The sequence below is a fragment of the Alligator mississippiensis genome, chromosome 2, assembly GCF_030867095.1.
Source record: "Alligator mississippiensis isolate rAllMis1 chromosome 2, rAllMis1, whole genome shotgun sequence".
Lineage (NCBI taxonomy): Eukaryota > Metazoa > Chordata > Crocodylia > Alligatoridae > Alligator > Alligator mississippiensis.
Genome location: NC_081825.1, coordinates 294981316 through 295007526, shown reverse-complemented (window position 1 = coordinate 295007526; position 26211 = coordinate 294981316). Strand labels below are relative to the sequence as shown.

The following is a 26211-nucleotide window of genomic DNA, read 5'->3' as shown; positions in this document are numbered from 1 at the left end:
CTCATTAGTCCATAATGAACAGATGTGTGTTGGTTAACTCTGTGATCATGCTGCTAGTCATTTTAGTCTATAAACCAATGGATCTTCTGGTTAGTCCAAACACTTCTGAGCCTCCTTGTGTTGTGCGTCTGCTTGCTTTATTGTAGTAATAGAGGTCTCCGTCATGGAAGGAACTGAGGAGACCTAATTGAAGCGGCTGTAAAAAAAGAAACCATTGGGGGTCACCTTTGAGTGAAAATGAGGAGCAGATTGGGATATTTTCTAATGTGCCTATAAGATTTTGGGTTCTTGGTTTGTGAATATTCAAGGAAGAAGGATGGAAGGAAGCATGGCAAATTTGAATCGAGTATAAAGCACTTTTTTTTTTTTAGAAGTGGGGGAATTATCCATTGGAACAAGTTATCAAGAGATGTGGTGGATTTGCTGAAATCTTTACGTTGAGAGGCAACACCTTCCTAAACATGGTTCTGGGATCCATCGTTCTGCTGGGGGAATGCAGGACTCAGGAGCTAAAATCCCATGGCCATGGTGTTAAGCAAGGGTTGGCATAGATTACGGTATCTCCATGATTCCTTCTAGGGATTGAAGGTAAGGAAGCTGAAGTGTGAAGCGACTTGTCCGAGGTCATTCAGGAGGCCAGAGTTGCTCGTGGCGAAGTCCTGTGAGGACAGAAGCCCTCATCATGTCCTTCAGCGGGTGTACTGTTGTTAATTGAAGGATCTGTATGGTTTACTTGGATTTGATCTTCCTCAGTGTCAGCTAGCGACAAATTCTTCCTGGAATTAGTCATAGCAACTTGCAGAAGAGCTGCAGGAAGAGGGAGTCCTTCGGGCGTGAGACAAGACTTAAACGGGGCTGAGGTTGGCTTCTCTCTTGCCCCATGGTAAGAGAAATACCCCAGCGGATGCGGAGTAATCAACCAGAGTTTCCTGGGAGGGAAAAGAACTGGACTAGGGTAGCCCGGGGGGAGGTTGGGGTTGGTCAAGAGCTCAGACCAAGCAGGGCAGAGGAGGAAAGCCAGGACCAGAGTGTGCTTAACTTTCATCTTAACTATAGGCTGACTTGAACAGAAGTCCGGTTGGATTGAAGGTGTCTTGATATGAACTAAAACGCACAGCTGAGGTGTTCATGTAAGCTTCAAGATGTTTGAAGAAAGGTGCAAGGATAACTCAGGCAACTTTAGGGTGAAGATATGTTAGTGTAAACCCTACCGCTGGAGCTAGGAACAGACAGTGCACGTGCCTGGGACTGACTCCTAGCACACCTTGTCGATTGGATTGTGTTTCTGGAGTGCCCTGGCTTCTCATGGGCATCCTCCTTGTACTGCTGCCACGCAAAGAAGAGAGTCATTTCAAACCTTTCTTCTGAATGGGAACAGCTCCTCTTATGTGCATTTGGCAATTCTGGCATTAAGTCACTGCCCATATTTGAAGGGTGCAAGGAGAGGTGGTTTCAAAACGGAGTTACTTGCAGGGGTCCTGGGATACGCAAGTCTGAGTTTGGGGCACAGGCTTTAGCAGGCATTTCTTCAATCCCCTGCGGAGGATGTTAGGCTTTGGGGCAATTTAATGTTGTTTGAGGTATGTGTATGGGACATAAAAACTGTGCTTGGACTTGAGACTGGAATTTAACCTTTGTAAAGGCCCACTTGGCTGTTAGCTACCTGGGAACGTGTGTGTTCAAATACCTCCTAGCTGGGTAAAGAGTGCTAAGATGGACAGCTGAGGCCTCCCAGCCCGAGGCTGGTTTTTCAGAGCCCTGCTGAAGATGTCAAGACAGCCCTCCCATAGTACCGCAGACAAGTCCACTGGGAATTACTGGAGTCTGGGATACTGGGAAGGTAGCCCTGGGGCCAAACTTGGAGGAAATGGGACCCAGGATCTTTGGAGAAGGACATCTGAACTGGTGTTTGCAATCAGTCTTCTCTGTGCTTGAATGGACAAAGGCAGGACCCTCTAGATGTACAGGGAAGGAGCTCATCTGTAGCTTGTTAATTTAAATAACAAAGTAAGAGTGTGGAGTGGAGCTGTTGGTCTAATAAAAGATATCAGATTCACCCAAAGAACCTTGTCTGCTGTGCTGCCTGGGCGTTTTTGTCGCGGCTGCCAAAGGACATCCCATCTGGCTCAGCAAGTACCTTCAGCATCAGGGCATAACACACAGCTCCTAAGTGAGAAGCTGTGGGGTGGCATGAGTTCTCTGAGGCTGGGGTGGAGGAAATCCAGAGTCTCTTAAATATTGTAACACTATGAGCTTTGGTTTCACACGGGGTGATATTCAATACAGTCATCTGTTTCTGCATTCCTTTTAGGACATAATAGATCCTCCATGGAAAGTAAATACAGCTTGTGGGTGTTTTAACAGAATATCCAAACAGTTATACATATATCTTTATATTTCTCCTCTCTGTTTCATTTTCCCTGCTTGCCATACCTCTAAGCAATAGTGTGGAACAACTGTACTCTCAGAGGAAAAGGGTGCAAGAACAGGATGAATATGACCAGCATACTATTATGGCTTAAGGAAACTGGGAATTTGCTGCAAACATTTTTGCCCTGAGTTAAAGCATACTTGAGTGCTTTAATACAAACGTGTACTCCAGTAAGGCAGCAGAGGCATGACAGGGGATTCTGGACAAATGACTTAAAACCAGCTTTTCCTGAGATGGCTACTGGCTGTACTTCTCTTTTTCCGGGTGTCCAGCTTGAGAAGGCTGCTAAAATGCTGGACATTCACAGTTACAGCTGAAGTCATTAGGATTTATACTTTGAAGCTATGAAGAAAGGGCTTCATGCTCTGAAGAATCGTGTCCTGGTTGTCCTGTTGGGAAGGGCAGCATATAAATCAAATAAAAAAAAATAGATACATACATTTTCTTCATCGTCTCCAACACCGTCTTATATCCCAGCAATATATTAACAACAAATTCATCCATGTTTGTGAAACCCAGATTCTGTTGTGATGGGCATCATAGAAAAACCTAATAGGAGATTCTATATTCAGTGCAGACTTTTGATGGTGAGCAAGCAATACCATCCAGGGCCCTGCATTGAATGATATACAATCCAGGACCCTGCAGTTTGTCACTATAGGGACGTAGCATCTCGTGTAGATGCGCCCAGTGAGTTGGTCAGGGAATTACGTTGTAAGAGTCAGGGTAATGCTAGTCAATTCTGAAATTCTGATCAAGACAGAAACTCTATTTGCAGATGCATTTGGGTAACAGGGTCAGTAGGAAGTTCAAAGATGATACTATAGCATATATGAAAAGGAATACTGAATAGTTACTCATTTAGTGAACACTGTCCACCCCGTGCCATGCTCAAGACAGGGATCCTACTTAAGAATTAGCATGCATTAGTTATATCCTTATATGTTTGCATAAAGAAGCTGAATTAAGGTCCCACGGACAAACCTGACACCTGGCATTTCTGAACTTTTCAGTGCTTGACCTTGCAACCATAACACCTTATTACTGTAGTCTAGTTTTGATAAAAGAAATAAAAAAATAGCAGCCAATGTTGAGATACACAGCATTTTTTTACAGTGGATTCATTTGATTTATACTGTAGTCAAATAACAGGTAGGGAAGTAATTTATTATTGACTTAGTGACTGGAAACTCACATCCTTCACACACAATGCTGTGAATGATTTGGTACTCTACATTTCAGCAGTGTTCATACTCACCTCTCCTGGATTAGCAAAGATGCTGCTTTTAGCAATTACACTACCAAATGTGTCGATTCAATATTGCACTTGAAAGAATAAACACACAAGAGCAGCTTTAAGACCCTGCCTGTTCCACCGGCTCCTTTCCCTGTAGAGTAAATTCGGTTGAGCTTCATTGAGGTTTTTTAGTAATAAAAGCACTTCCTCTTGGCAAAGCAGGTGGAATCCGCTCCAGAACTGTAACACTAGTTTAGTCAAGCCAAATACCACGGTTGCCATTAAACATTAACATTGCTAACAGCGGCCTCATCATGGTATCAAAGGTTATACAACTTTTTCCTCTTCTGGGTATAGGGAAATACTGAATTGTCACAGAAATAAAGATTAAAACAGAGAGAGAGAGAAGGATAATATTAAACACCCTTAGCAACTGAAAAAATATTCTCAGAGATGGCTACAATACCAGACTGAAAAGCAGAGAGTGCTACAGTTCACAATAATTCATTTTATAGGACAGAGGTTCCCAAACTTCTTATTGTGAACCCCCTTGCAGATTTACCAGCTGCCTGCATACCCCTGCCAGTATACATTTTATATTTTAACCCTGTAAATGCCAGTTATTATTATAATGAAAATCTGCCATTACGCTATTTCTCCCACATACCCCCCAGAGATGTCTTCTGTACCCCAGGGGTACGCATACCACAGTTGGGAACCCCTGTTGTAGAAGGCACTGATCTGATACTCTGTTACATATAGTGGGTTTGATACTTCTTGTTGTTAGAATTAAAATTCTTACGTTGTTAGCAAAACCGTTCCATACACCACCTTGTGCTGCAGCATATGTTGGTATATGGTGACATTTTAATGGCAGCCACTCTATCACATATTATTTATCTGAATTCTTGACCATGTTGTCATTAAAGAGCAAATGGGAACGATTCTCAGGCAATATATAGTATCATTGCAAGAAGCACTGTGCTTTAATTTCCTTGTTGACCCTACAGGTCATTTCTAATTTGAACTCATGTAATCAAACCAAATGAGCTGCCATTAAAGGAGGAAGCCATGCTGTATTCTCCGATGAAGATGCAACAAGTAGGGGAAAGATTTTTGTCATGATAGTCTCTAAGAACGATTCCAGACTAAGCAAAGTTTCAGCGTCTGGAGTTGCTGAACATCTGTATATCCCACTGACTTCATTGTTGGCTGGGAGTACTCCTCAGCTGTCAGGATCAGACCTTTGTTTAATCATTGTTTAAAGATTCAAGTTGGAATAAGACGAGGACAGTGGAAAAAGCTCCCCTACTTTTACCAACAGTGCCTGAAATCTTTTACTGACTACAAGTAGGTTTTTTAAATATCACATCCAAAAGGAGACGGCATTCTAGATGTGTAACGTTCTATTCACAACGCCTGGTAATACTTGGAATGGGAATTTCCAACTGAATGGGTTTGATGCACTTTCTGGATAGCATCACCTATCGTTCTGAAATAAAGCAGCATCGCAAATAAAAGAACGGAAATGATGTGTTTGTAGGAATCACATCTAGAGTGCTGGGGAAATAAAATGGAAACAGTGGGTGCGTCTACATGTGCACCCCACTGCATAGTTGGTACTAAAGCAATGACTGCACAGTACTCCCCGATAGCGTGCAGTCCCAGCGGCACATGAGTTGTTTCCAACCCTACTGCTCAGTAGCATTGGCATCACGGTTAGTGCCTGCTGATGCTATGTTGCTGTAGTGATGAGCTACATCACTGTAGTTTGTCACTACAGCGATGTAGCATCTTGTGTAGATTCATAGATTCATAGATGTTAGGGTCGGAAGGGACCTCAATAGATCATCGAGTCTGACCCCCTGCATAGGCAGGAAAGAGTGCTGGGTCTAGATGACCCCAGCTAGATGCATATCTAACCTCCTCTTGAAGACCCCCAGGGTAGGGGAGAGCACCACCTCCCTTGGGAGCCCGTTCCAGACCTTGGAACAGCCAGCGAGATGCAGCCAGCGAGTTGGTTAGGGAATTATGCTGTAAGAGCCAGGGTAGCACTAGTCAATTCTGAAATTCTTATCAAGACAGAAACACTATTTGCACATGTATTTGGGTAGCAGGAACAGTAGGAAATTCAAAGATGATACTACAGCACATACACCACCATTCAGGATCTTCCTTTCTGTTTTATATAACCTAACAATTGCAGAAGATCCCCCATGCTATGAATGCTAAAGGTCCTCTCCTAACTCTCCTTTGTGCTCTGTCTTGCACTTCAGTGCATGGTGTCATGCAGTTCTGCGATGTTTTCTAGCCACTCCCTGCGTGGGCTGCCTCTTGGTCTCCTGCTTCCTACCAGGCTGAAGAACTAACGGCCTTTAGCCTGCAGTTGTCCTTCATCTGGCAGATGTGTCTAAACAGCTGGAGCATCCTCCTCAGTGCCGTGTCCATGACGGTCTCTTTCTCACCAATCTGTTTGCTGATCATTTCTTTCTCACCAATCTGGTTGTTTCTGACACGGTCTTGACAGGTGCCTGCAAGCAATGCTCTCGGTAGCATTTAGTTTCATGGGCCGGCAGCCTTCATGTGTCAGCCTTCTTGAAGGTCCGTGTCTTTGCCGCGTGGAACAAGACTGAGAACACGCACATCGTGAGCAGCCTGATGTTTGTGTCTAGGAGTCTGCCAGGCAGGGCACTCTTGATTTTGATTAGAAAATCTGTCATAGAAGTGGGTCTTTTCCCTTCCTAACCTCACCCGTTGGGCAGAGATGTTATTTTCCTGATAGCAGATTCAGGATGCCAAGAAATAGAAAAGTGGACCTCTGGGACGGCTTAATATTTGGTGCAGAGACACAGGGAAAAATTAGACCACCAGGGGGAGCGGGATACCAGTTTTGGTTTTCTTTATCACAATCCCAAATACAGGTACAGTACTTACCTGAAGGAGCTCCCAGAGAGACACTAGACATTAAAACCCACTAAGGATACTTTAAAGTTGGTCCTAGTGAATGTAATTTTAGTCTCGTAATTGTGCAGTAGATGTACCGATCGGAAATTCAGTTTTAACAATGTTATTACAGTACATTATTATTGCAACCCATCATCATTATTATTGCAGTATTTACAAAAGTGCCATTTATTTACTATTGTACTTTTTAATATGCAGAATTATAAGCGTAATGAGAAGTCCCTGCCAGCTATCTTAGTGTCAGGTAAACATGCAATGAGCTCCTAAATCCCTTAGGCACTTTTGAAAATCTTCAACTGTGTAGATTATAGGAGCATCTGCACCACTGCACCCTCCCTGTTTGAGTCTATCGTGCTTCTGCAGGTCTACACTTTAGAGCCGATGCAGAACACCAGGGTTAATAGACAGCAGCCCTCTGTGGCTATCTCTAGAGGTGCAAAAAACTTTTGATAAGATTGAGGGGGCAAGTGGCTGTTAGCACTTTATCCCGGGCAAAAATACACAGTATGCTTAACAAAAGGCCTAAGACTGTTTTATGCTCCTGCAGTTATGTACCAATGTGGTTACCTTGTGTGGGGTCCAGGCTTCTCACAACCCCCTTGCGTTGTACAAACTTTTCATTTTCACATTTTCTTAATAAACTCACAGAGTCTCTGCAAGCCGACCACTAGAGGGCCTGTGGAGGCCTATGACCAGGATTGTGACTTGTTTAGGGGTAGGGTGCTGGGTTCATACGTCTAACTGCCTCTTTTCTCCCCTGGTGGCCAGTGCCCCAGTCCCAGGGGGTAGCCTCTTAGTTTTATTCTGCGCACCTTGGATCCATCAGTGTGGAGTACCTGGGAAGCACGAGGCTGGTGTGAGCAGGAGCACAGGTGCTCCTGGGTTTATATTCCTGAAGCCTCTCTGAAGACTGCCTTAAAGAGGTGGATATATCTCTATTTTTTTCATCCCCGAGCCTCTTTTGTTGGCTGAATGAGTATGGAGGGGAGACAACTTTTGCTGGGTACTTGGGCTGCAGCATTAGAAACTAAGCAGAGTGGGAGGAGGAGATAAAGCTCTGTTAATCAGGCAGAGTTCAAACGAAATCACTATGCAAACTCATAGAGAGATGATGAGAATCAAAGGCAGGCTACTCACCTGGAGCTCCCTTTCACACAAGGGGAATCTCTCTTTAAATGTTTCTTCCGTTATATACATTGTGTCAGTGGGAGTTTTTATAGTTTGTAAATCCCAATCCAAAACTCGCTGAAATCAATTGGAAGTCTTCCCCTTGATGTCAAAGGACTTTGGATCAGCCCTTAATGAATAGGAGATCAGGGGTGCATCTACATGTCGCCCTATAGCGATGCAGCAACACATTGCATTGCTGTATGGCACACGATGGTGATGTAGCGATCACATGGATCTACATATGACTGCCAGGTATGTCTCTGTAGTGTTACGCTCCCCTGATATAGCGTACTGCTACGGGGACATTGCACTGCGCGCACGGTGCAGTAACCACCCATACTGCACAGTGCTTTAGTACTTCCTAAAGTACTAATGCATGGCACCATAGCAACATCACCGTAAGGTGACATGTAGATGCGCCCCAGGATTTTATAAGTCTTTGCAGAACAAACTCTGAGCTCCCAGTATGAGGCTAATCCTGTTCTTAATTGTTGACAATTAAATGAATTGATAATTTATCATTTTTTCCTGAATTTTGGTTATTTCCGAATGTCGGTCAGGGAACTTTATAACTCTAGAACTAGTGGATGAGACAGCCTTTGCTAGCTGGACAAAAAACACTTTTATAAATAGCTGATATCAAAAGCTTCTCTTTGGGAAAGAGTTGCTCAGGGTGGGTCCTGCCTAACTGGCTGCTGTTGACAATGTCATCAATACTCTCAGCATAAAGGATCACAGGAAGAGGACACTTCTTAGGGTAGAGAGAGATTACAAGGCAGATAAAGTTTGATCTTTACACAGGCCTGGAAGTCGCATCTCAAGGCACTTAAGGCGCCACTTCGCTGGCCTATTTGACTTCAAGTGGCACCCGCCTCCAGTTTGAGAGAGATCGGAGGGGAGGTGCCGGGAAGCTAATAAGACACTGCAGAGATCAAAATGAGCCTCTCTGCATGGGATTTCATGGTCACAGAGAAGAATCTAAATGACTCAGAGTCCTCTTTGCATGGGAGGTTGTTCAGAGGTAAGAATCCTAACCTGGTTTCTAAGTGCAGCTGTTAACAGAAAAGTGGCTCTGTAGAAATATCATCTCAGGGTCCCTGATTTATTTAGAGAATGCTGCATTATCTTCACACATCAATAACAATTTTTCCCCTTCATTTGCCAGTGCTACAACTTCAAGCTGGAATCTGAAAATCAAGCTGTGCTTTTTTTGCCAGGACCATCTCTGCTAATAATAAAAAACCTCAGTTGGTCTAAACGTTTTTGGCTTCCTGCTGTAGTTAACAGGAATGAGACTCCTCAGCTCTTTGCTGGATCAGACCCAAAATTTGGAGTCACAAGACCAGTTCCCTAGCTGGTATAAATAGGCCTAACTTCATTGACTTCAAGGGAGCAAGAGCTCTCTGGAGGTGTTGTGTGCTGTGTAGAACTGGGGCTTTTGTGGGTAATTCTGTATGCAGTATGCCATGCAGAACAGGAGACTGTCTGGCCATCTGCGGTTGTATGGGCTCAAGTAGGAAACAGTTGTTTCTGTCACTAACAATGAGTGGGAGACTTGAAAGACCTCCAGGTACTGACAGGAACAAAGTGCAGTTTTTACAGATACACTTCCCATGTTTCCAGGAAGGAACTGAAGTTTTGGGCTTAAATGCACAGCTGAATCCTTTGGCCTTTTGGGAGTAAAGTCTTGAGCATCTGCTTCTCCCACTGGCTTCAACCTGAAAAGATTTAGAGACCTGGGAGCTTGCCTTTTCCTGTGTCTGGGGGAGCAGTACCACATCTTGGGAGACGTATGTTCCAGCACACCTTCCAGTGCCGCGTTGCCATGAATCAAAGGGTATCTGCCCACGTTGCAGGATGCAGTGTAGTATACATCCCCGCGTTCTGTCCTCAGCACGTTGATTTTGATCCCTATGGGTGCGTCTACACGAGCAATTAGCACATAGCAATACATTCCAGCACAGTTTACACTGGAGTTTATTGCTCCCAGAAGCTGCATTTTCACTTGTGCCTGGGACCACAGCACTATGAGCTGGGGGGGGGGAGCAGCCCCAGCTGGCAAGAGGCCTGGGGGGGTCAGTGTGCCAGCCTGGAGCTGCTCTGATCTGGCTCAACATGCTGCAGAAGGGCTGGCTGGGGCATGAGGGTGCTATAGTGCAGGGATAGCCCCTGCACAGTACCACCCTCATGCCCCAGCTAGCCCCGGTCACCGTCGGCATGTGCATTTCAGCACACGTAACTGCTCCGCTGTAGGATAGTACTTGCACTGGGCAGTACTATCCTACAGTGAAGTTAATTAATTTACTGTGTCCTAATATGGGCACGTGTGTAGATGGGCTTTAATGTAGAGCTAATTAGTCAGCTCCGTGGTGAAGCACACTTGTGGATGCACCCTACTAATTTTCAGCACAGGTAATTTCAGGTAATTTCCAGCACAATCATCACAGGGAGCTGCTGGCTTCATTTTCCATATCTAGTATATAACAAAAAAACAGCTAAAAAAAATGGAGGCTTGTTTGCCTGGTGAGCTTTTACCTTGCCAGCAGTTAATGGATTCTCGATCATTTCACACCTTATAAACCAAGCTATTTTTTCAATTGGTGGGTCTGATTTTCTTATATTTATGCCAGTTGCCCTAACTCCATTGACTCACCCTGGTATGAAAGGAGACCCAATACTGTATGTATAAAACCTTCATATAAAAAAGCCTTTTAAGATTTGAAACTGGTGCTCATGCTGAGCTGGGTTTTTTTTAGCTATTCATATCAAATTGCAATAGCACCTTAAAGCAAAACACCCGGTGTTTTTATAGAAAGTTGAATAGTGGGGGTTAATGAGGTTGGTCACACTGTAATTTATTTTTCATTTAAATTTTTCATTTGGTCTCATCCAATGCAATTTTTCCCCTTTTCTCAGTGATTTATGGATTTATAATTTAGCTTTGTGCACAGAGAAAATGTAACTGCTACATAAAAGCTTCCTGTGTTTTCTTCATGGTGCATTAAAGAAAAGAATGGTACAGGTCATGAGGAGCAAAGGAAGTCAGGCAGGAGTGACCCAGAGACCCATGCATGGGTATTACACCTGTCCTAAGCCTCAGTGTTGCTGTTTCTCATCATGAAGTCGGAGTCCTAGAGATATAAGGAAAATGATAGCATGGAGGCAGGGAAATCTGAACAGCTTTGCACCCCTCTCTGACTATGTGGACGAGGGAAGAAATTGAGGGAGAAGTTAGGATGGCATTGTGGATAAAGCCAGGAGAACTGGGCCCTGTCAGGACTGCTGTGTGGCCTCAGGTGAGTTATTTCACTTCTCAGTGCATCTTTGCTCTCTCTGTCTCGTAAGCTCTTTGATTTAAGAGCTATCTCCTACCAAACGTCTGTACAGTGCTAGATACAATGGAGGCCTGATCTTGGCTGAGACCTGGAACCAGTTTTATTAAATAAATGAAAGCAGGAGCAAGAGAAACTGATGCTTCTTGGCTTAGGGACCTGAGACAGAATCTGCCCTGCCCTCCACTCAAACTCTAAACTCGATTCACATGTGGGGCCCTACTCCTCAGGGACCTAACTAGTAGGGTTTGTGCTGGAGAACAGGCAGGGTGGTGGGAGGACAGGTGCTGCTGAGCGCTAAAGGGGAGGAGCTATCAAGAGCAAAGGGTGGGGAGTGGAGGAGGAGTCTTACCTGCTGCTGTGGCATTGTCTCCCCACCCTGGTTATTGCTACTACAGCATCAGCTTGGAGTCTGCGCATCTGGTTGCCATCATTGCTGCCATTATGGCACCCACACTAAATTGGTGCCTGGGGGCTGTGCCCTGCTTGCCTCCATCCGTCTAAGTTACAACTGCCACTACTGGATGACTCTTCACATTGCAGCGCTGTTCCCAGGGTTGGGGAAAAAAATACCCTTCCCTGAAACTGACAAGGTTCCTGTTAATTTCCACCTTGGCAAAGCTGGGAGCAGCAACAGAGGCACCGAGCTGCCTGCCTGCAGACTTGGCAAGACCCGCTGCTCACACTGTTCCCACACTCAGAAGGATATGTTGCAAATATAGGGGCCAGAGTCATAATTTTATTCAAAATTACAGCTTCAATTCCACGGCTGTTGATGGTGTCTGTCCACTGTTCTCACCAGGGAGAGCTTCCCATTATGGGGGTTGAACGGATAGTTCCAGTTAAGCTCCTGTTTAATGCTTAAGCAGACTGACCCTTCATTTGCAGTCATGGAGCAATGGAAATACAACACTCCAACTAGAATTACTTGAACGTATTTATGCAGCAGCTCACCTTGCCTGCAACTGTTAACTTAAAAAGAGGAAACAAGTCAGTCCATATGTGCATATAATTTTGTGCACACCTGTTTCTTAGTACTGAATGGGTGCTCGATACAACTTGTTCTGGAACTACCAATGTCTATAATCTCAAATAACTTTTTTTTGCATAAGAAGTAATATGCTTGGGGATTTTGGGGGGGGAAAAAGGGTGGCAGAAGAGTAAAAAGTTCAGGAGCAATATGAAGTGGAAATCATAGATTTCACAGACATTCAGGCTGGAAGGGGCCTCAGAAGATCATCGAGTCTAGTCCCCCGCCCCAAGGACAGGAAGTCAGCTTGGGTCATAGGATCCCAGCAAGATAAACATCCAATTTCTCTTGAAGGCGTTCAGAGTAGGTGTTTGAACCACCTCTGATGGCAGACTACTCCATACCTTGGGAGCTCGGACAATAACGAAATTCTTCCTTATGTCCAACTTGAAATGGTCTTGCAGGAGTTTATAACCGTTCAACCTTGTCATCCCTTGGGGTGCTCTGGTGAATAATTGTTCCCCCAGATCCTAGTGAACACCCCTGATAAACGTACAGGTGGCCATCAGATTGCCCCTGAGCCTGCGATTTTCCAGGCTGAAGAGCCCCAGGGCTCTCAGCCTGTCATCATAAGGTCTGTTTTCCTGACCTCTGATCATGCGCGTGGCTCTTCTCTGGACTCTCTCAAGCTTCTCCACATCCTTTTTGAATTGTGGAGCCCAAAACTGGACGCAGTACTCCAGCTGCGGCCTCACCAAGGCCAAGTACAATGGGAGAATGATGTCCCAGGATTTGCTTGAGAAGCATTTATGGATGCAAGCCAGTGTTTTGCTTGCTTTACTAGCCACAGCATCACATTGAAGGCTCATGTTCATCTTGTGGTCAGTGATGACCCCCAAGTCCCTTTCATCAGTAGTGCTAGTCAGCGTAGTACTGCTGAGCTTATAAGGATGCTGCAGTTTTTTCCTCCCAAATCGACCATAACTTCTCAAATGATGCACAGGTACTTTTGTGTATCTACTATAGATTGTCATGTTGAACGGAAACCATAGCCAGTCATTTGAGAATGACTTTGCTTCTATGATTGTGTGGACATGTTTAAAGATGCACAGCATACACTTGAAAGATAAATGGTAAAAGGAAGAGGAGATGAAATAACTGAACAAAAACTAAGGGACTTAGAAACAATTTGAACTTCAGAGTTATTTCTGGGCATATTAGTTTAACCTTCAAATGAACCAAATCAATTATTTTTTTCTCCAAAGGAGCACTTTTAAGTCTTGAAAGTTGACATTGACACTGAGATCAATGCTGATAATGTTCTCGTAACATCAACTCCCATTAGAGCAGTAATGGGGAAAGAGTAACGTGTCATTTATTTAGTGATTCCGAACAACATGCAGTGCGAGTGATTTTGCGCAGACTGTTCCTATAATAGGCAATTCCACTATTGCAGAATGACTCAGGACCAGATCCTGGGAGCACACACTACTCCTGTTGACTCAGCACCTCTCAAGGTTAAATAGTAACTGTAGGTGGGCTGGAATTACACAGCTAGCCAGCCAGAGGGAATGAAAAACTGAGGGATGAAATTTATTCTCCCATTCTTGACTGAACCGTATTCTCAATGAATCCGAGTTGATTTATTAGTGTAACACCTAAAAGCATTAGTGATCAGCCAAAGTCCCTTGTAGAGCAACAGGAGATAAGAACCAAGATCAAAAGAGTATTTAAGATCTTAAATGCATTTATTGGATCTGTATTCATGAACAGAAATATTTCGGTCTTCAAAGCACTGCACAAGCGTTAACTCATGAAATACCAACAGGACGCGATGCTTATAAAAGGCTGTATTGTGCTCTCAAGTGCACACAGGGGAACATTGGGAGAGGGGAACATTAAAGCCGTCTTCCCCATTCCTCCCTTCATGCCTGGCTACTCTGAATACTTATGTCATGGTCTGGGACCACAGGAGCAAGGGCTTATGGGTGGATTAGAAGTATGCCATCTTGTTCAAGCAGGAACAGAGCAGGATGGATGCAGGAAAGGACGGTGGCATTTTCCTCCTTGGAGGTTTGCAAGAAGAGACAGGGCAGGTGACTGTTGATGGGCTAGGACCTGTGTATCTGTGCAGGGGCTGAACACAATGACCTTTCCAACTCTGTGATCCTATAAAAATGAATCAAGGGCTGGAAAGAATACTTTGACATCCATTTCTTAAGTTTATTAGTTATCAGATTGAGTGGTGGTTTGATTACATGTATCAGTACCTCTATAGGGAGGAAATCCCGGCAGAGGAAGGGCTCTTTGGTTCATGCTGTCTGGGCCATCTTTCTCCACCGGAAGCTGAAGCCAGACAAAAGTCAAACCCTGAAGTCAGGACATTGCTCACCCTATGATTGGTGGTGGCTTGGAGGGTCTGACATGGGATGGGGCGCTCTGCACACACTTTCTTTCTTATACTCTACCTCTACAGCAGCCACGAGTTGCCCCTGCTGGAGGCAGGGCACTGAGCTAGATGGGCTTTGGGTCTCAAGTGTCTCAGTGCCTCCCAGGGTTGTCCCTGGGTGGTGCAAGCTGCATCCTCCCTTTCTCAGGCTCTGCCTCAGCCTAACCTGAGGAAAAGGGGCAAAGGACAATTCTACCCTGCCCAGGGTAACCCCAGCCCCTACCATCACTCATCTGGTTATTTGGTAACAAGTCCAGTCCTTTTTCTGCTCTACCTCCCTCTACACTGACTCTGCTGGAGGATGAGAGTGACTAAGAGCTGAAGGAAAGGGTCTTTAGTATCACTGGGGCATGGCACCAAGCCCTCCAGCGTAGACATGAAACAAACAGGCCAAGGGCTCTGAAGTCTCCTGTACATGCCCGGTGGAGGGGAGAGCTGATGCTCTGTGGCGAGGCCCCAACAGTTCTTGCTCCCCTCCCACAGCTTTCATAGAGCCCCTAAAAGCAGGATGAGTGCTTGCCTGCCATATGGCAGTGCAGACAGGCCTCTGGAGGCTGTGGGGAGCTGAGCTAGCAAGTGACACCCTTCTCGCACAACTTCTTGCCATCACACACAGCACCAGCAAGAAAGAGTCCCTACATCCAAGGGCAGGGAGGGGGGAGGAGGAGAGCGACCCCTTGCCTTCAGGGCATATTAGGAAGGAGAAGCCGCTTGAGGGCCCTGCCCCGTCCGAGGAGCCTGGGGCCACCTCGACTGCCCCCCACCTTCTGCTCCAAGTGCCACTTCTAGGGCCTGGCAACCAGGACTCATAGTAGAGATGATACCTTTTATTAGACCAACAAGGTTTTTTGCAAAAAAAAAAAATCTTTAATTCCAAGATTTGACAATTTTTTTGCAAGAATTTTTTTTTTGCAAAAATCTTGTTGGTCTAATAAAAGGTATCAATAATCTCTACTACGAGTCCCCACGCACTCCTCCTGCCCCCCACTCCTGCCCCACGTGCTCCTCCTGCCCCTGCTCCTGCCCCACGCGCTCCTCCTGCCCCACGCGCTCCTCCTGCCCCTGCCCCACGCGCTCCTCCTGCCCCACACTTCTGCCCCACTCCTGCCTCACACTCCTTCTGCCCCCCACGCACTCCTCCTGCCCCCCACTCCTGCCCCACGTGCTCCTCCTGCCCCTGCTCCTGCCTCACGCACTCCTCCTGCCCCACGCGCTCCTCCTGCCCCTGCCCCACGCGCTCCTCCTGCCCCACACTTCTGCCCCACTCCTGCCTCACACTCCTTCTGCCCCCCACGCACTCCTCCTGCCCCCCCACTCCTGCCCCACGCGCTCCTCCTGCCCCCCCACTCCTGCCCCACGCGCTCCTCCTGCCCCTGCTCCTGCCCCACGCACTCCTCCTGCCCCCCACTCCTGCCCCACGCACTCCTCCTGCCCCACACACTCCTTCTGCCCCCACGCACTCCTCCTGCCCCACACTTCTGCCCCACTCCTGCCCCACGCTCTCCTCCTGCCCCACACTTCTGCCCCACTCCTGCCCCACGCACTCCTCCTGCCCCACACTTCTGCCCCACTCCTGCCCCACGCTCTCCTCCTGCCCCCGCTCCTGTCCCCCTGCACTCCTCCTGCCCCACTCGCTCCTCCTGCACCCCATGTACTCCTCCTGCCCCACACTTCTGCCCCATGCACTCCTCTTGCCCCCCACACACTCTTCCTACCCCCCACGCAGTCCTCCTGCCCCCAGTACCCGCCGCCGCCAGGAGCCGGGGGCGGGGGCGGGGCGGGCGCGGGGCGGAGCCGTGCGGGCGGGAGGGCGCGGGCGCGGGGCGCGGCGGAGCCGGAGCAGCCGGCGGGGCTGCAGCAGCAGCAGCGGCAGGAGAAGCGGCGGAGCCGCCCGTCCCGTCCCGCCCCGCATGGATGTCAAGGCAGCGCCCAACGGCGTGGCCACCATCGAGGACCGCATCCTGCGCATCACCGGCTACTATGGCTACTACCCGGGCTACTCCAGCCAGAAAAGTAAGCGCCCCTTCCTCCCTCCCCGCCATCCCCATGCCCTGCCTGCTCCCACGTCTTTCTTTCCCCAGCAAGATGCTTGTGAAGGAGCGGGCGCCCAGCTGGTCCTGCCCGGGCTGTCAGGGCCCAGAGAGGGAGGGTGACTTGGGGCTGAGCAGGGTTTGCCCCCCCTGTCCCTGTCCCCCGCCAGCCTGTCAGGGCTAGGATGCTCTGGTCCGGGATGCTCAGCCCCTTTCCTCCAAGAAGGTGCCCAATGCCCGGGCCTGAGCCAGGCTGCTGTTCTCAGCACCCTCCTGAAGTTGGGTCCTGGCATTGCTGGGGCGGGGGGAGATTTGTGCCGCCGGTAGCGGCCGCCAGCCTGCCCGCCTGTCTCGCACAGGTTTTGCGCAGCGATTAGTTTTCTAGCTGGGTCTGCGACCCATTCTTTTTTCTTCTTCTTCTTTCCTATACGATATGAAAGGAGCAGCCAGTCATCTCTTTCCCTATTTTATGTGAAGTTTAGATGATGCATTCGTATAGCAGGGTTTGGATAGGGATGATCCTGCCTCTGGGAGTAGATGATTTCTGGAGGTCCCTTCCAGCTCCGTGTCTCTCAATTTTTGTGATCTCAGGGCTCCAGGCAGGTCTAGTCTGAGATTTTTTTCCCTTCCTTGGCACATTAGATGAAGCTCGGTTAAAAAAACAAAAAAACCCCCCAATCTTCAGGGATTTGGGATGCATTTTCTAATGTGCTCCAACAAATCCATGCTGGATACCAGCTGACTGTAGGATCTCTTTGGCCCAGGTGAGATCGCTTGGCTTAGGAGGAAGCAGAGGCACGTGATCGCACAACTTTTCGGCCCCAGGTTTACAGGAGCCATCCTACAGTCCTTACTCAGGCGAAACGCAGGGGTTTTGCTGGAGGGTGCCATGAGCCTCTGGACCATCGGCCCGGAGAGTCAAGCCCCCAACAATTAGCAGTGTCTTATCATTTAATATGTTCTTTGGTACCGGGGAAAAGTTTTAATGCAGATCATTCATCTCTGATAGCTGTTTTAACCTGAGACTTTTAAAATAGTCATTTTCCATACAAGAGGAATCATACAAAGTTAGATTCTTTTCAAGGAAAAAAAATAAAAGGAATTACTGAGTGACTTTGTGCTACTTTAGCATGCAGCGTCTCTGGTTTTGGAGATGGGTGGTTTGTTTTTGTTTTAGTTGCAAAAGCTGGAATGAAAGCAAGCGCTTTTTGGAGAAATGGAATATTTTTTTGCTTTTGAAGTTGTTTTTAATAAGGAACAGTGGGATTTTGGCAGCGGGGAAAGCATTAGCGGGTCTCTGAGAAATTGTTGCTGTCCCGATGTTCTCTTGGGCTGTTCGTTTCTTTTTAATAAAGGAAGTTAATCAGATGAACCATTACTCATTTTTACAGCTGGGGCAAAATGATGCAGTAGGATTTTATTGTTTAGCAATTATTATTGCGCTTGTGCAATAAGCTCCCATAGAGTTAAAAAACCCAAAAAACCCAACAAAAACCAAAACCCAGGCAGTGGGCAATGCGGTCGCGAAAGCCAAACACTTAGGTGAGCAGAAGAAGAGATCAGGCTGTTTTCTCTGCCTGTTTAAGCTCCCTGTGGAATCGCGAGGGACCACGCAACCAGCCAGCAGTAATGGTAAGAATAAACTGAGGCTCTGTTAACCAACTGACACACACACGCAGGCTTTTTGCTCAGTGTGAAAGAGGAAAAAGAGCTTTGCCGTCAAATAGCCTTGATTTAGCTGGGAAACAGCTTGAATACAGCTACTGCACTAAGCTGTTTGCAGGGTGGCATTGGCTTTTCAAATGTGTTGGCCAGCTGGTGGGGTTGGAGGACTAGGCTGTGGCTTCTTGACGAACCGCTTGGGAAGACGCTTCAAAAAGGGCTTTTACAGGAAGATAGCGTGATGGTTCAGGTCGGCGACCTGTGCAGGCTGTACAAGGGGTGCCTTCTCCCGTGCCCTGCACTCGGAGAAAGCTCCAGGGGAGATCGCTGGAGCAATTTGCCTGAGTAAGGATGCGGTGAAGGCTTCACCACCGTGCCCTCTGTTTCGGTAGGAAAACAGGATCCTTCTGCCTGCTACAGGACACACGTTCCCTGTTAAAACGCAGTATTGAATTAGGCTCCGGTATTAAAGTCAGGAGACGACTGCATGGATGGGAGGGGGGCTGCCTGTATGGCTCTCAGTGCAGGCTTTAAATATGCTACCGCTCTGCACATGTTCTGAATTACTTAAACATAGCTGGAGGCTACGTATTTAAAAAGCTGCAGTGGTGTCGACACGAGTTATTTTACTGCACATCTCTCCATAATGGGTGCTTTTTTTTTTTTTTTTCTTAAGCCATTAGTCTTAGGAAAATGCAAGAAGGTGAGAATCTCAGATATCATTTGGAAAGACAAAATAAGTTTCTGGTCATCCTGGTTGAGAGAAAATAGGACTCAGATGCAGCCTAAATGCTCAAAAACCTGCAGGTAAAAAAAAAGAAGACAGTCTCTCTCTCTCTCTCTTTTTTTTTTTTAAATCTCTTGATTTTTATGCCAATCTGATGATTTTAGAGCCTGAATCAAGGGTTTTCTGTAATGCTTGTAGGCAGCAATACTGCAAGTCACTAGTGATTTTTTTTTTTAGCTGCTTCAGGGTCTGGGTGCTGATTTGAGACCTCTTAAAGGGGCCTATTTTTTTTTTTTTTTTTTTTTTTTGGAGGATTGGTGCTTTGCACTGTCTGAAAAATCACCCTCCTTTGAGGGGCCTCAGTGTGGGACTCTGTACACTGCAGCATCCAGAATCACGAATCACTTCTGAAGCTCTTGGCTGGGAGATTTTATTGCTACTTCATTTAAGTTAAAGCGTATCTTATTATAATGTTTTTCTGAAGTTTTTAAAAAGTGTTTTTAATAGCATTGCATCCCTTTGCATTGCTCTCTGCAGTTATAACTCTTTTAACATTCAGACATTAAATGTATGAAATCTGTCAGTCTGAATTACATTAATATTAGTTTTAAATTGACTTCGGTGGGGCCAGGATTTTGTCATAAGTCAGCCAAAAAGCTTAAGTGAAATTTGGATAGCACCTAGGGCTTCAGCTGGTGTGCTGGAAAGGAATGGATTTCATCTCGTAGAGGATGAAAGCGTACTTCTCATTCCAATATGAAACATTGGCAAGATGGAAAAAGCAAAAAAGATGCAATGTCTGTGAAATACAGTGAAGCAGGTCAACAGGTTAATACAATCGCTGATATTACAAGAAGGCTCAGCCTCAGTATCTTCTAGGAAATGCCTTTCCTCTGGCTGTCCACGTATGTTAAAACTTATGCCGGTATATATAATGACAGTCCCACGAGTCTTCACAGTAATAGGTGCTTTTCTTTGGCTGTCCGTTTTAAAAAAAACAGGGGTATGGAAATAAAAATCTGTACTTATATCTCTTGGTGCTGTATTTAATGATTAACTATAGACACGTGTTTCAGCCCATGATAAAGGTATTTTGCAGAAGGTATGTATCACATAACATATGCTATTAGACATGAAGGCCCTTCCAAACATACTAGATTAGAGGTGAGTTATTCATCTAGGTTTCTAGGTAATTGTTCTCATTTAGAGCTGGGATTTGTGATGTGGGCATTGGAGAGGCTGGTCTCCCCCCCACCTGCGCCCAACAAGGGTCAGAGCCGTTACAAAGATGACTCCTGCCATCTCTCCTTGTGTGTAAACTGGTTAATGTGTAGCCTGACCTCTTCCCTCCCCAGTTTAAACTGTACAGCAGAGTTCACAAGCTCCCTGGTATGTTAATTCATTTGGCTGCAGGCTGAAAGAAAAAGTGAGGACCAGGGAACACCTAATTGATGGCTTCTTGTCTCCTCTCTGCTCACGCTTTCCCTTCCTCCAGTGATTTGGTAATGGATCTGCATGCTTCACTCTTCTACACCACTCCTCTCTTGCCCCTCTCTGCCGTCTTTACTGCACTTGACCCTCCAGCTGTCACTCCATCTCCCTTTTATCTCCGTGCTCACTGGACACACTGTTTTCAGGCACTGCCTCTTGTCTAGTTCCTGCCTAGACCATCCCCAGTCCAGCACCTTTATACTCCAAGGAAAGTGTTTGGCCAAAGTCTCTGATGACCTTTTCCTAGCACAAGCCCACTCTCATCCTCCTGGTTGTGTCAGCCACCTTCAACACAGCCAATGCAGGCTCTTCTCGATATCTTGTGTTGGCACTGGTGCCTGGGACTTCATCTCCTCCTATTTCTCTAATGGCACTTTCCATAAGGTGTTTGGAGGACACTCCTCACCAGGGCACTGTCCTAGATCCCCTTCGCTTCCACCCCCTGCGCCTTATCTCTGGGTAATCTCATCCACCAACACAAATTCTACCACCGGTATTATTCGGACAACTTGTATCTCATAGCCCTGGCTCCTGTGCAAGCTAAAATCTCAGCCTGTTTCTCTGACATCTTGCTGATGTCCAGCTACTATGTTGGCTCATGTTCAACAGGCTAACCTGAGCTCTTAATCTTTCTTCACCTTAGGCTTTCCATACTTCCTCCTTTCTTGATCACTTTTTCTTGTTCTAGGCAACGACCCATCCTGTCCCTCATTCACAGCCACACCATGGGCATTGGCTTTGACTTGGACTTCCTGCTTGGGCAGTACCTCTGGACTCTGGCTAGGTTTTCCAGGTTCACTTTTAAGAACACCGGATTTATCTCTGCACAATATCTCTAGGAAATGGTCTTTTTTCCCCCGTATCTGTCTATGCAGCTCAGACTTGGGTCCAGGCTTTCATCCTCTCAGTCTTTTATACTTCCATTGACAAATGCAGTTTTTGGGTTGATCACCATCCAGGCTGCTGCTGCTAAGGCCCCTGCTACATGTTACATATATTACACAATTAACTGGTTAATCATGCAATAAATTTAGATTGGCCACAAGTGCAAAGCAAGACCGGCCACAAGTACAAAGTAATTATCACACCGTTAACTGGTCAATCTCACACGTGCAAAGTACTTGTCATAACATAAAATGGCTCTCCCGCTATAAAAAGTCAACCAGCTCTTGAAAATCTAACTGTTTTTTGTTCAGCTTTAATTTGAAGGTGTAGCAGGGTCCTAAGAGGATTTTGCTAGCCTGTCACTTTGACCACATGTCCCCTTTCAGAGTGCCCATCCACTGACTCCCCGTTCTCTGTCGCACCCAACTCCAGATGCTTACCTTCATGTCCAAAGCCCTCCATAGCCTATCCCTACCCCGTCTGTAATCCTTATTCCTTACAGAAGCCTGTTCAGCCTGTGATGCCAGCCTTCACTGTACACTTATGAGATCTTCAAACAAAGACCTTCCTGTTTTCTTTCATGCTGCCTCATGCTTTGGAGAAGCTCCCTTCATCTTCTGTCAGCCCCTCCTTTAATCTCTCCTTTGTCATGTTACTTAAAAAAACCCTTTAACAACAGTTAGGCTGCTGATGTGCTGTGACTGCTGTCCATCATGATGAGCTACATCACTTTCTTATCTGTTTCTCCATGTCCACTCGTTGTCTTGTCTTACCCTTAGATTGTAAGTTTTCTGGGGGGTTTTTTGCTCTAAATTTTGTACCTGGCACAATAGACTCCTGGTCTGTGATAGCGGCTTGTAGGAACGGTGGGATCATACTCACCATTGATTAGGCCTCAGCTGGAGTACGGTGTCCAATTTTTCATTGCGGTTATTGGTGTTCGGTAGAGAAACTGGAGAGGATCCAGAGGTGATTGATAAAGATGATAAAGGGGTTGGAAAATAAGCCGTTTGAGGAAAAGTGGAAAGAACTAGGTATGTTTTGTTTGGAGTAAAAGACATTAGAGGGAACATGACAGCAGTTTTCAAATATTGGAAAGGCTGCCATAAAGAAGCTGGAGAAAAATCCTTTGCTGTAGAGGGCAAGAAAGGAGGCAATGGGTTTTAACTACAGCAAAGCAGAGATAGATCACATCTCAAGAAACACTTCCTATCTGTAAAGAAGCAGAAGGACAGTGAAACAAGCTGCCTAGGGAAGTTGCTGAATCTTTCCGAGCGGAGGCGTTCAAGAGGAGGCTGCATGGGCATCTGTCTGGGATGGTTTAGGAACGGCAAACCCTGCGTCGGTTCGGGGGGTTAGACTGGGTGACCCTTGAAGCCCTGTCCAACCCTGTGATCCCATGACACTTCAATAACTAGGTGTGCAAGGACGGCTCTGCAGCACAACCTGTATAGTGGGGGAGGCCATGGGCGGATCCAGGAGGGAGGCTGATGGCATGCGTCCCATCCTCTCTGCAGCACAGTGAACTCCTTGAGCACACTGGTTTGTAGAGCCCAGGGGATGAATGCCACTGCCACTCACCCCACCCCTCCTTTCCCGCTGCCGATTTCAGTGGCAGAGGAAATGGGGGGACAGCCGCAGCTCAGAGAGCTCACTGCATATGTGCTATACAGCCAAAGGGTGGGTGCAACACCAGCCCCTGGATCTGCCCCCGGCCTGGCCTGATAGAACAGAGATGCAACAGTAGACTGCACCTTTGACACTGATTGAGATCAGCCCGTACGCTGCATATTATTATGACCTGGGGCTTTGTTGTGAGTAGATGTTTTTGGCAATCTTCCATTTGGGCTCGACTGCATCATGATTAACTGCATCTGGTTCATGGGGAGGGAGAGCTGCCTGGTCTTCCCAGAAGCAGCGGTACCCTCTTGTCGTAGGAGAATGCATCTCCCCCACTGAATTCGACAGCGAATGCAGAGTATGACATGCTCCCTGTCCTGCATAGCTGGAGAACTGCACAATGGCTCCGTAACCTGCTGGGAAGAAGCACTGAATGTAGCCCTGTGCAGTGCCGAGCCTGCAGCGAATAGGTCCCATCTTGTGTTAAGCGTATAGAATAGCTCCCAGTTTTAGTGACTGACCGTTTCAGCCCCAGTTCAGCAAAACACAGGCACCCACTTAACTAGGAACACGTTTGAAGCCAGTGAGAGTTATTCATGTGTTGAAAGGTGGCAGGTATGGTATAAATGTTTTGCTTAGTGAGGAAGGGATTAGACACATCCCACATAAAGGCCAGAGCCTCTCCAGTTCCAACCTGCCGCTTCAGCCCTCTACAGAAAAAGTAAGTAGTCATGGAGCAGGATCCAACTGCAAGAAATCGGAATGGATTTTCTCCTAGTTACTCCAGGCACTGTGTCGGCAGCTCTGCTGCAGTACGAGCTGCATGGCAAAACAAGAACATGTCACTGCTTGCTGAATGACGTGCCCTCTGGGTGGGTCACCACTTCCAAGGGAGGACAGTGAAGACTGTTTCCTGAAAAATACCCTGCTAGTGCAGTATATGTGGGGCCCTTCATCTTGCTCAGTGCATACCTAATGCATGCAGAAATGCATGCATACCCAGTGCATGCAGACAGGGTGGGGTGTTGTAAATGTGCTTGTAAAGAGGGGTGCTTTTTGCTGTGGAACATGAGGCTGGTCAGGCTGAGCTGCCATTGGTTTCGCACCTGGGAGAGGACAAGGGTGGCTTACGATTACCTTTGAACATGGGACAGCTAGTGACTCTATCATATATCTGTGTTCATGTATGTTGGAACAGTTTTCTTGGGATTACTCCAATGTATGCCAGTTGCAAGCATTCATGGTAGGCATGTGGTCCGCTGGAAGGCTCTTGCATTGCAGTGTACTTGGGCGACGTGCCCTACCCCGGCCCGATAGATTCCTGTGCCGTAGTTCCTCCCTGTTTCCCCAGGCCAGGGAAATCCCAGCTGCTTTATTAGAGCATCTTCTTTGCTCTGTGGGCTGGGCCTGGAGATCAGAGGTCTAACCTATAACTCCCACCAGTGATGGTAACACAGTACCAAATATGTGAGCGGTATAGCTGTTATCCTTAATGCCCCTTCATCAGCACCGCATTAGAGTAAACATCTATATCTGGGGGATATTTATACGTGTTCTTCTTTGCATGAAAGAGAAAAGCAATCTTTGATTCAAAGAGTAGTTTAAAGAAGCTGCTGTAGCGGGGTGGAAGATGGATAGGGTACTTCTCTCAGGAAGGAGATTATTATCTGTCTTTCAGGGTGTGAAAAGTAAATAACTCTCCAGCACCATGAGTGGAAGTAAGTTATGAAAGTCTTTCTTCAAGTGAAAGGAACCCGATAAATATTCCTTACCCACTGCTTTCTGCCTGGGCTCCACGCATAATTTTTAATCTAACGAGGCTGTGTTTTGTATGAATTGCTGCATTTCTGCTGAATTTGGTAATCTCACTGCACCTGTGCAAAAGTACCACGTGCGGTATGGGAGACTGGGCTTGCAGAGCATGCTGTGCCACTCATGATAACACCTAGGGAGCGTCTTTCACGTCTGCCCTTCAAAGCATTTCAAAGGAAGATGGCCAGGTAGTTTGGAAGCCAAGGCACCTGGGGTCTATTCTGGTCTTTCCCTCCTGATTTCCAGCACTCTAGGCCAGATCCTTAAAGGTACTGAGGTGTCTGGGAGTGAGGTACCTTTCAAGATCTGGGGTTAATCTTTCTGTATCTACATCCCCCCATCTTTGAAGTGAATTTAATAAGAGCAGAGGCACCAACTTTGGTTTTTGCTGGTGGGTGCCAGTGGTCTTTGGGGGGTGGATCTCTTCTCCTTCTGGTCCCTGGTCTGCCTACCTGGCCCTTAGCATCCTAGCTGCCCACTTCACTTAGCTTTCTGGTTCCTGGGTTAGCCTGGCTCGTCCTGGCTCCTCCGAGGCTCCTTTTGGCCATCTTGGCCCTGCATCTCCACACGTGTCGCACAGCTCCCTGCTGCCGTGTTCTCCCTCCTCCGGGGGAAGCCGAATGCCGGTCTGTCTTCCAACTTGTTCTTAAATTTCCTGTCTGGCCCCAAACTAATGAGGGCAGGCTCCTCCTGGCTTGTGATCCTCGGCCTCCCGAGGAGTGCTCCTCTCCTGGATTGCCTCCAGACTCTTTTCTTGCTGCACCGGTGGCCGCATGGCTCATGGGTGCCGAGGACCCACTATTTTTTTTTCCCAGTGGGTGCTTGAGCCCCAGAGCACCCACAGAGTTGGCGCCTATGAATACAAGCTCCTTGGCCTGTCTTGCCTCTTTAAAACTATAGCCTCTTTGAGCAGGGGCTATCTCTCTAGAGCTCTGTATAGCAGCTAACAAGATTCAGCCCTTATTTATTTATTCATATGGAATACAGCAACCGAATGCCAGAACAGCCTATAGACAGCCTATAAACCATGGCATGGAAGAATAAGGCTAGAGTGACAATTTTAGATTTGATATCCATGGTAAAGCATTGTCAGGAGCCTGGTGGAGGTCTTCAATGCAACCACTGAAACGATGAATAGGACACTCCTCCATGACACGTGCTATAGTTTGGATTTTGCACACTTGCACTTGGAGTCTTTAACAAAATTTCATTTTTTTAGTAAGTAGTTGTACGAACCCTGGCCAATGTTGTCCAGCTCCGCCTGGGTAAAGCAAAGCCAGGGGTTTAGATGCGGGGTCTTGTGATGAGAAATGTATTAGTGATGTCAGTTGTGTTTCATTGCTGGAACCATTTTTCCTCGATGTCAAAGTTTTCATCATTCAGCTCTTTTCCTGCACTCCAAAATGGCCTTCTCAATTTAAGCTGTGGCCT

At 46.8% G+C, this 26211-nt stretch overlaps 1 protein-coding gene across 2 annotated transcripts in view; it reads left to right on the top strand.

The window, feature by feature from the left end:
* Window positions 1-16420: 16420 nt before the first annotated feature.
* Window positions 16421-26211, top strand: part of SLC35F4 (solute carrier family 35 member F4) — a 230627-nt gene continuing 220836 nt past the window's right edge. For both annotated transcript variants that reach the window (XM_019479913.2, XM_014598766.3), the window contains exon 1: window positions 16421-16566. In XM_019479913.2, coding sequence (XP_019335458.1) covers window positions 16464-16566 — 103 coding nt within the window. In that variant the 5' untranslated portion in view covers window positions 16421-16463. The remainder of the gene's footprint in view (window positions 16567-26211) is intronic.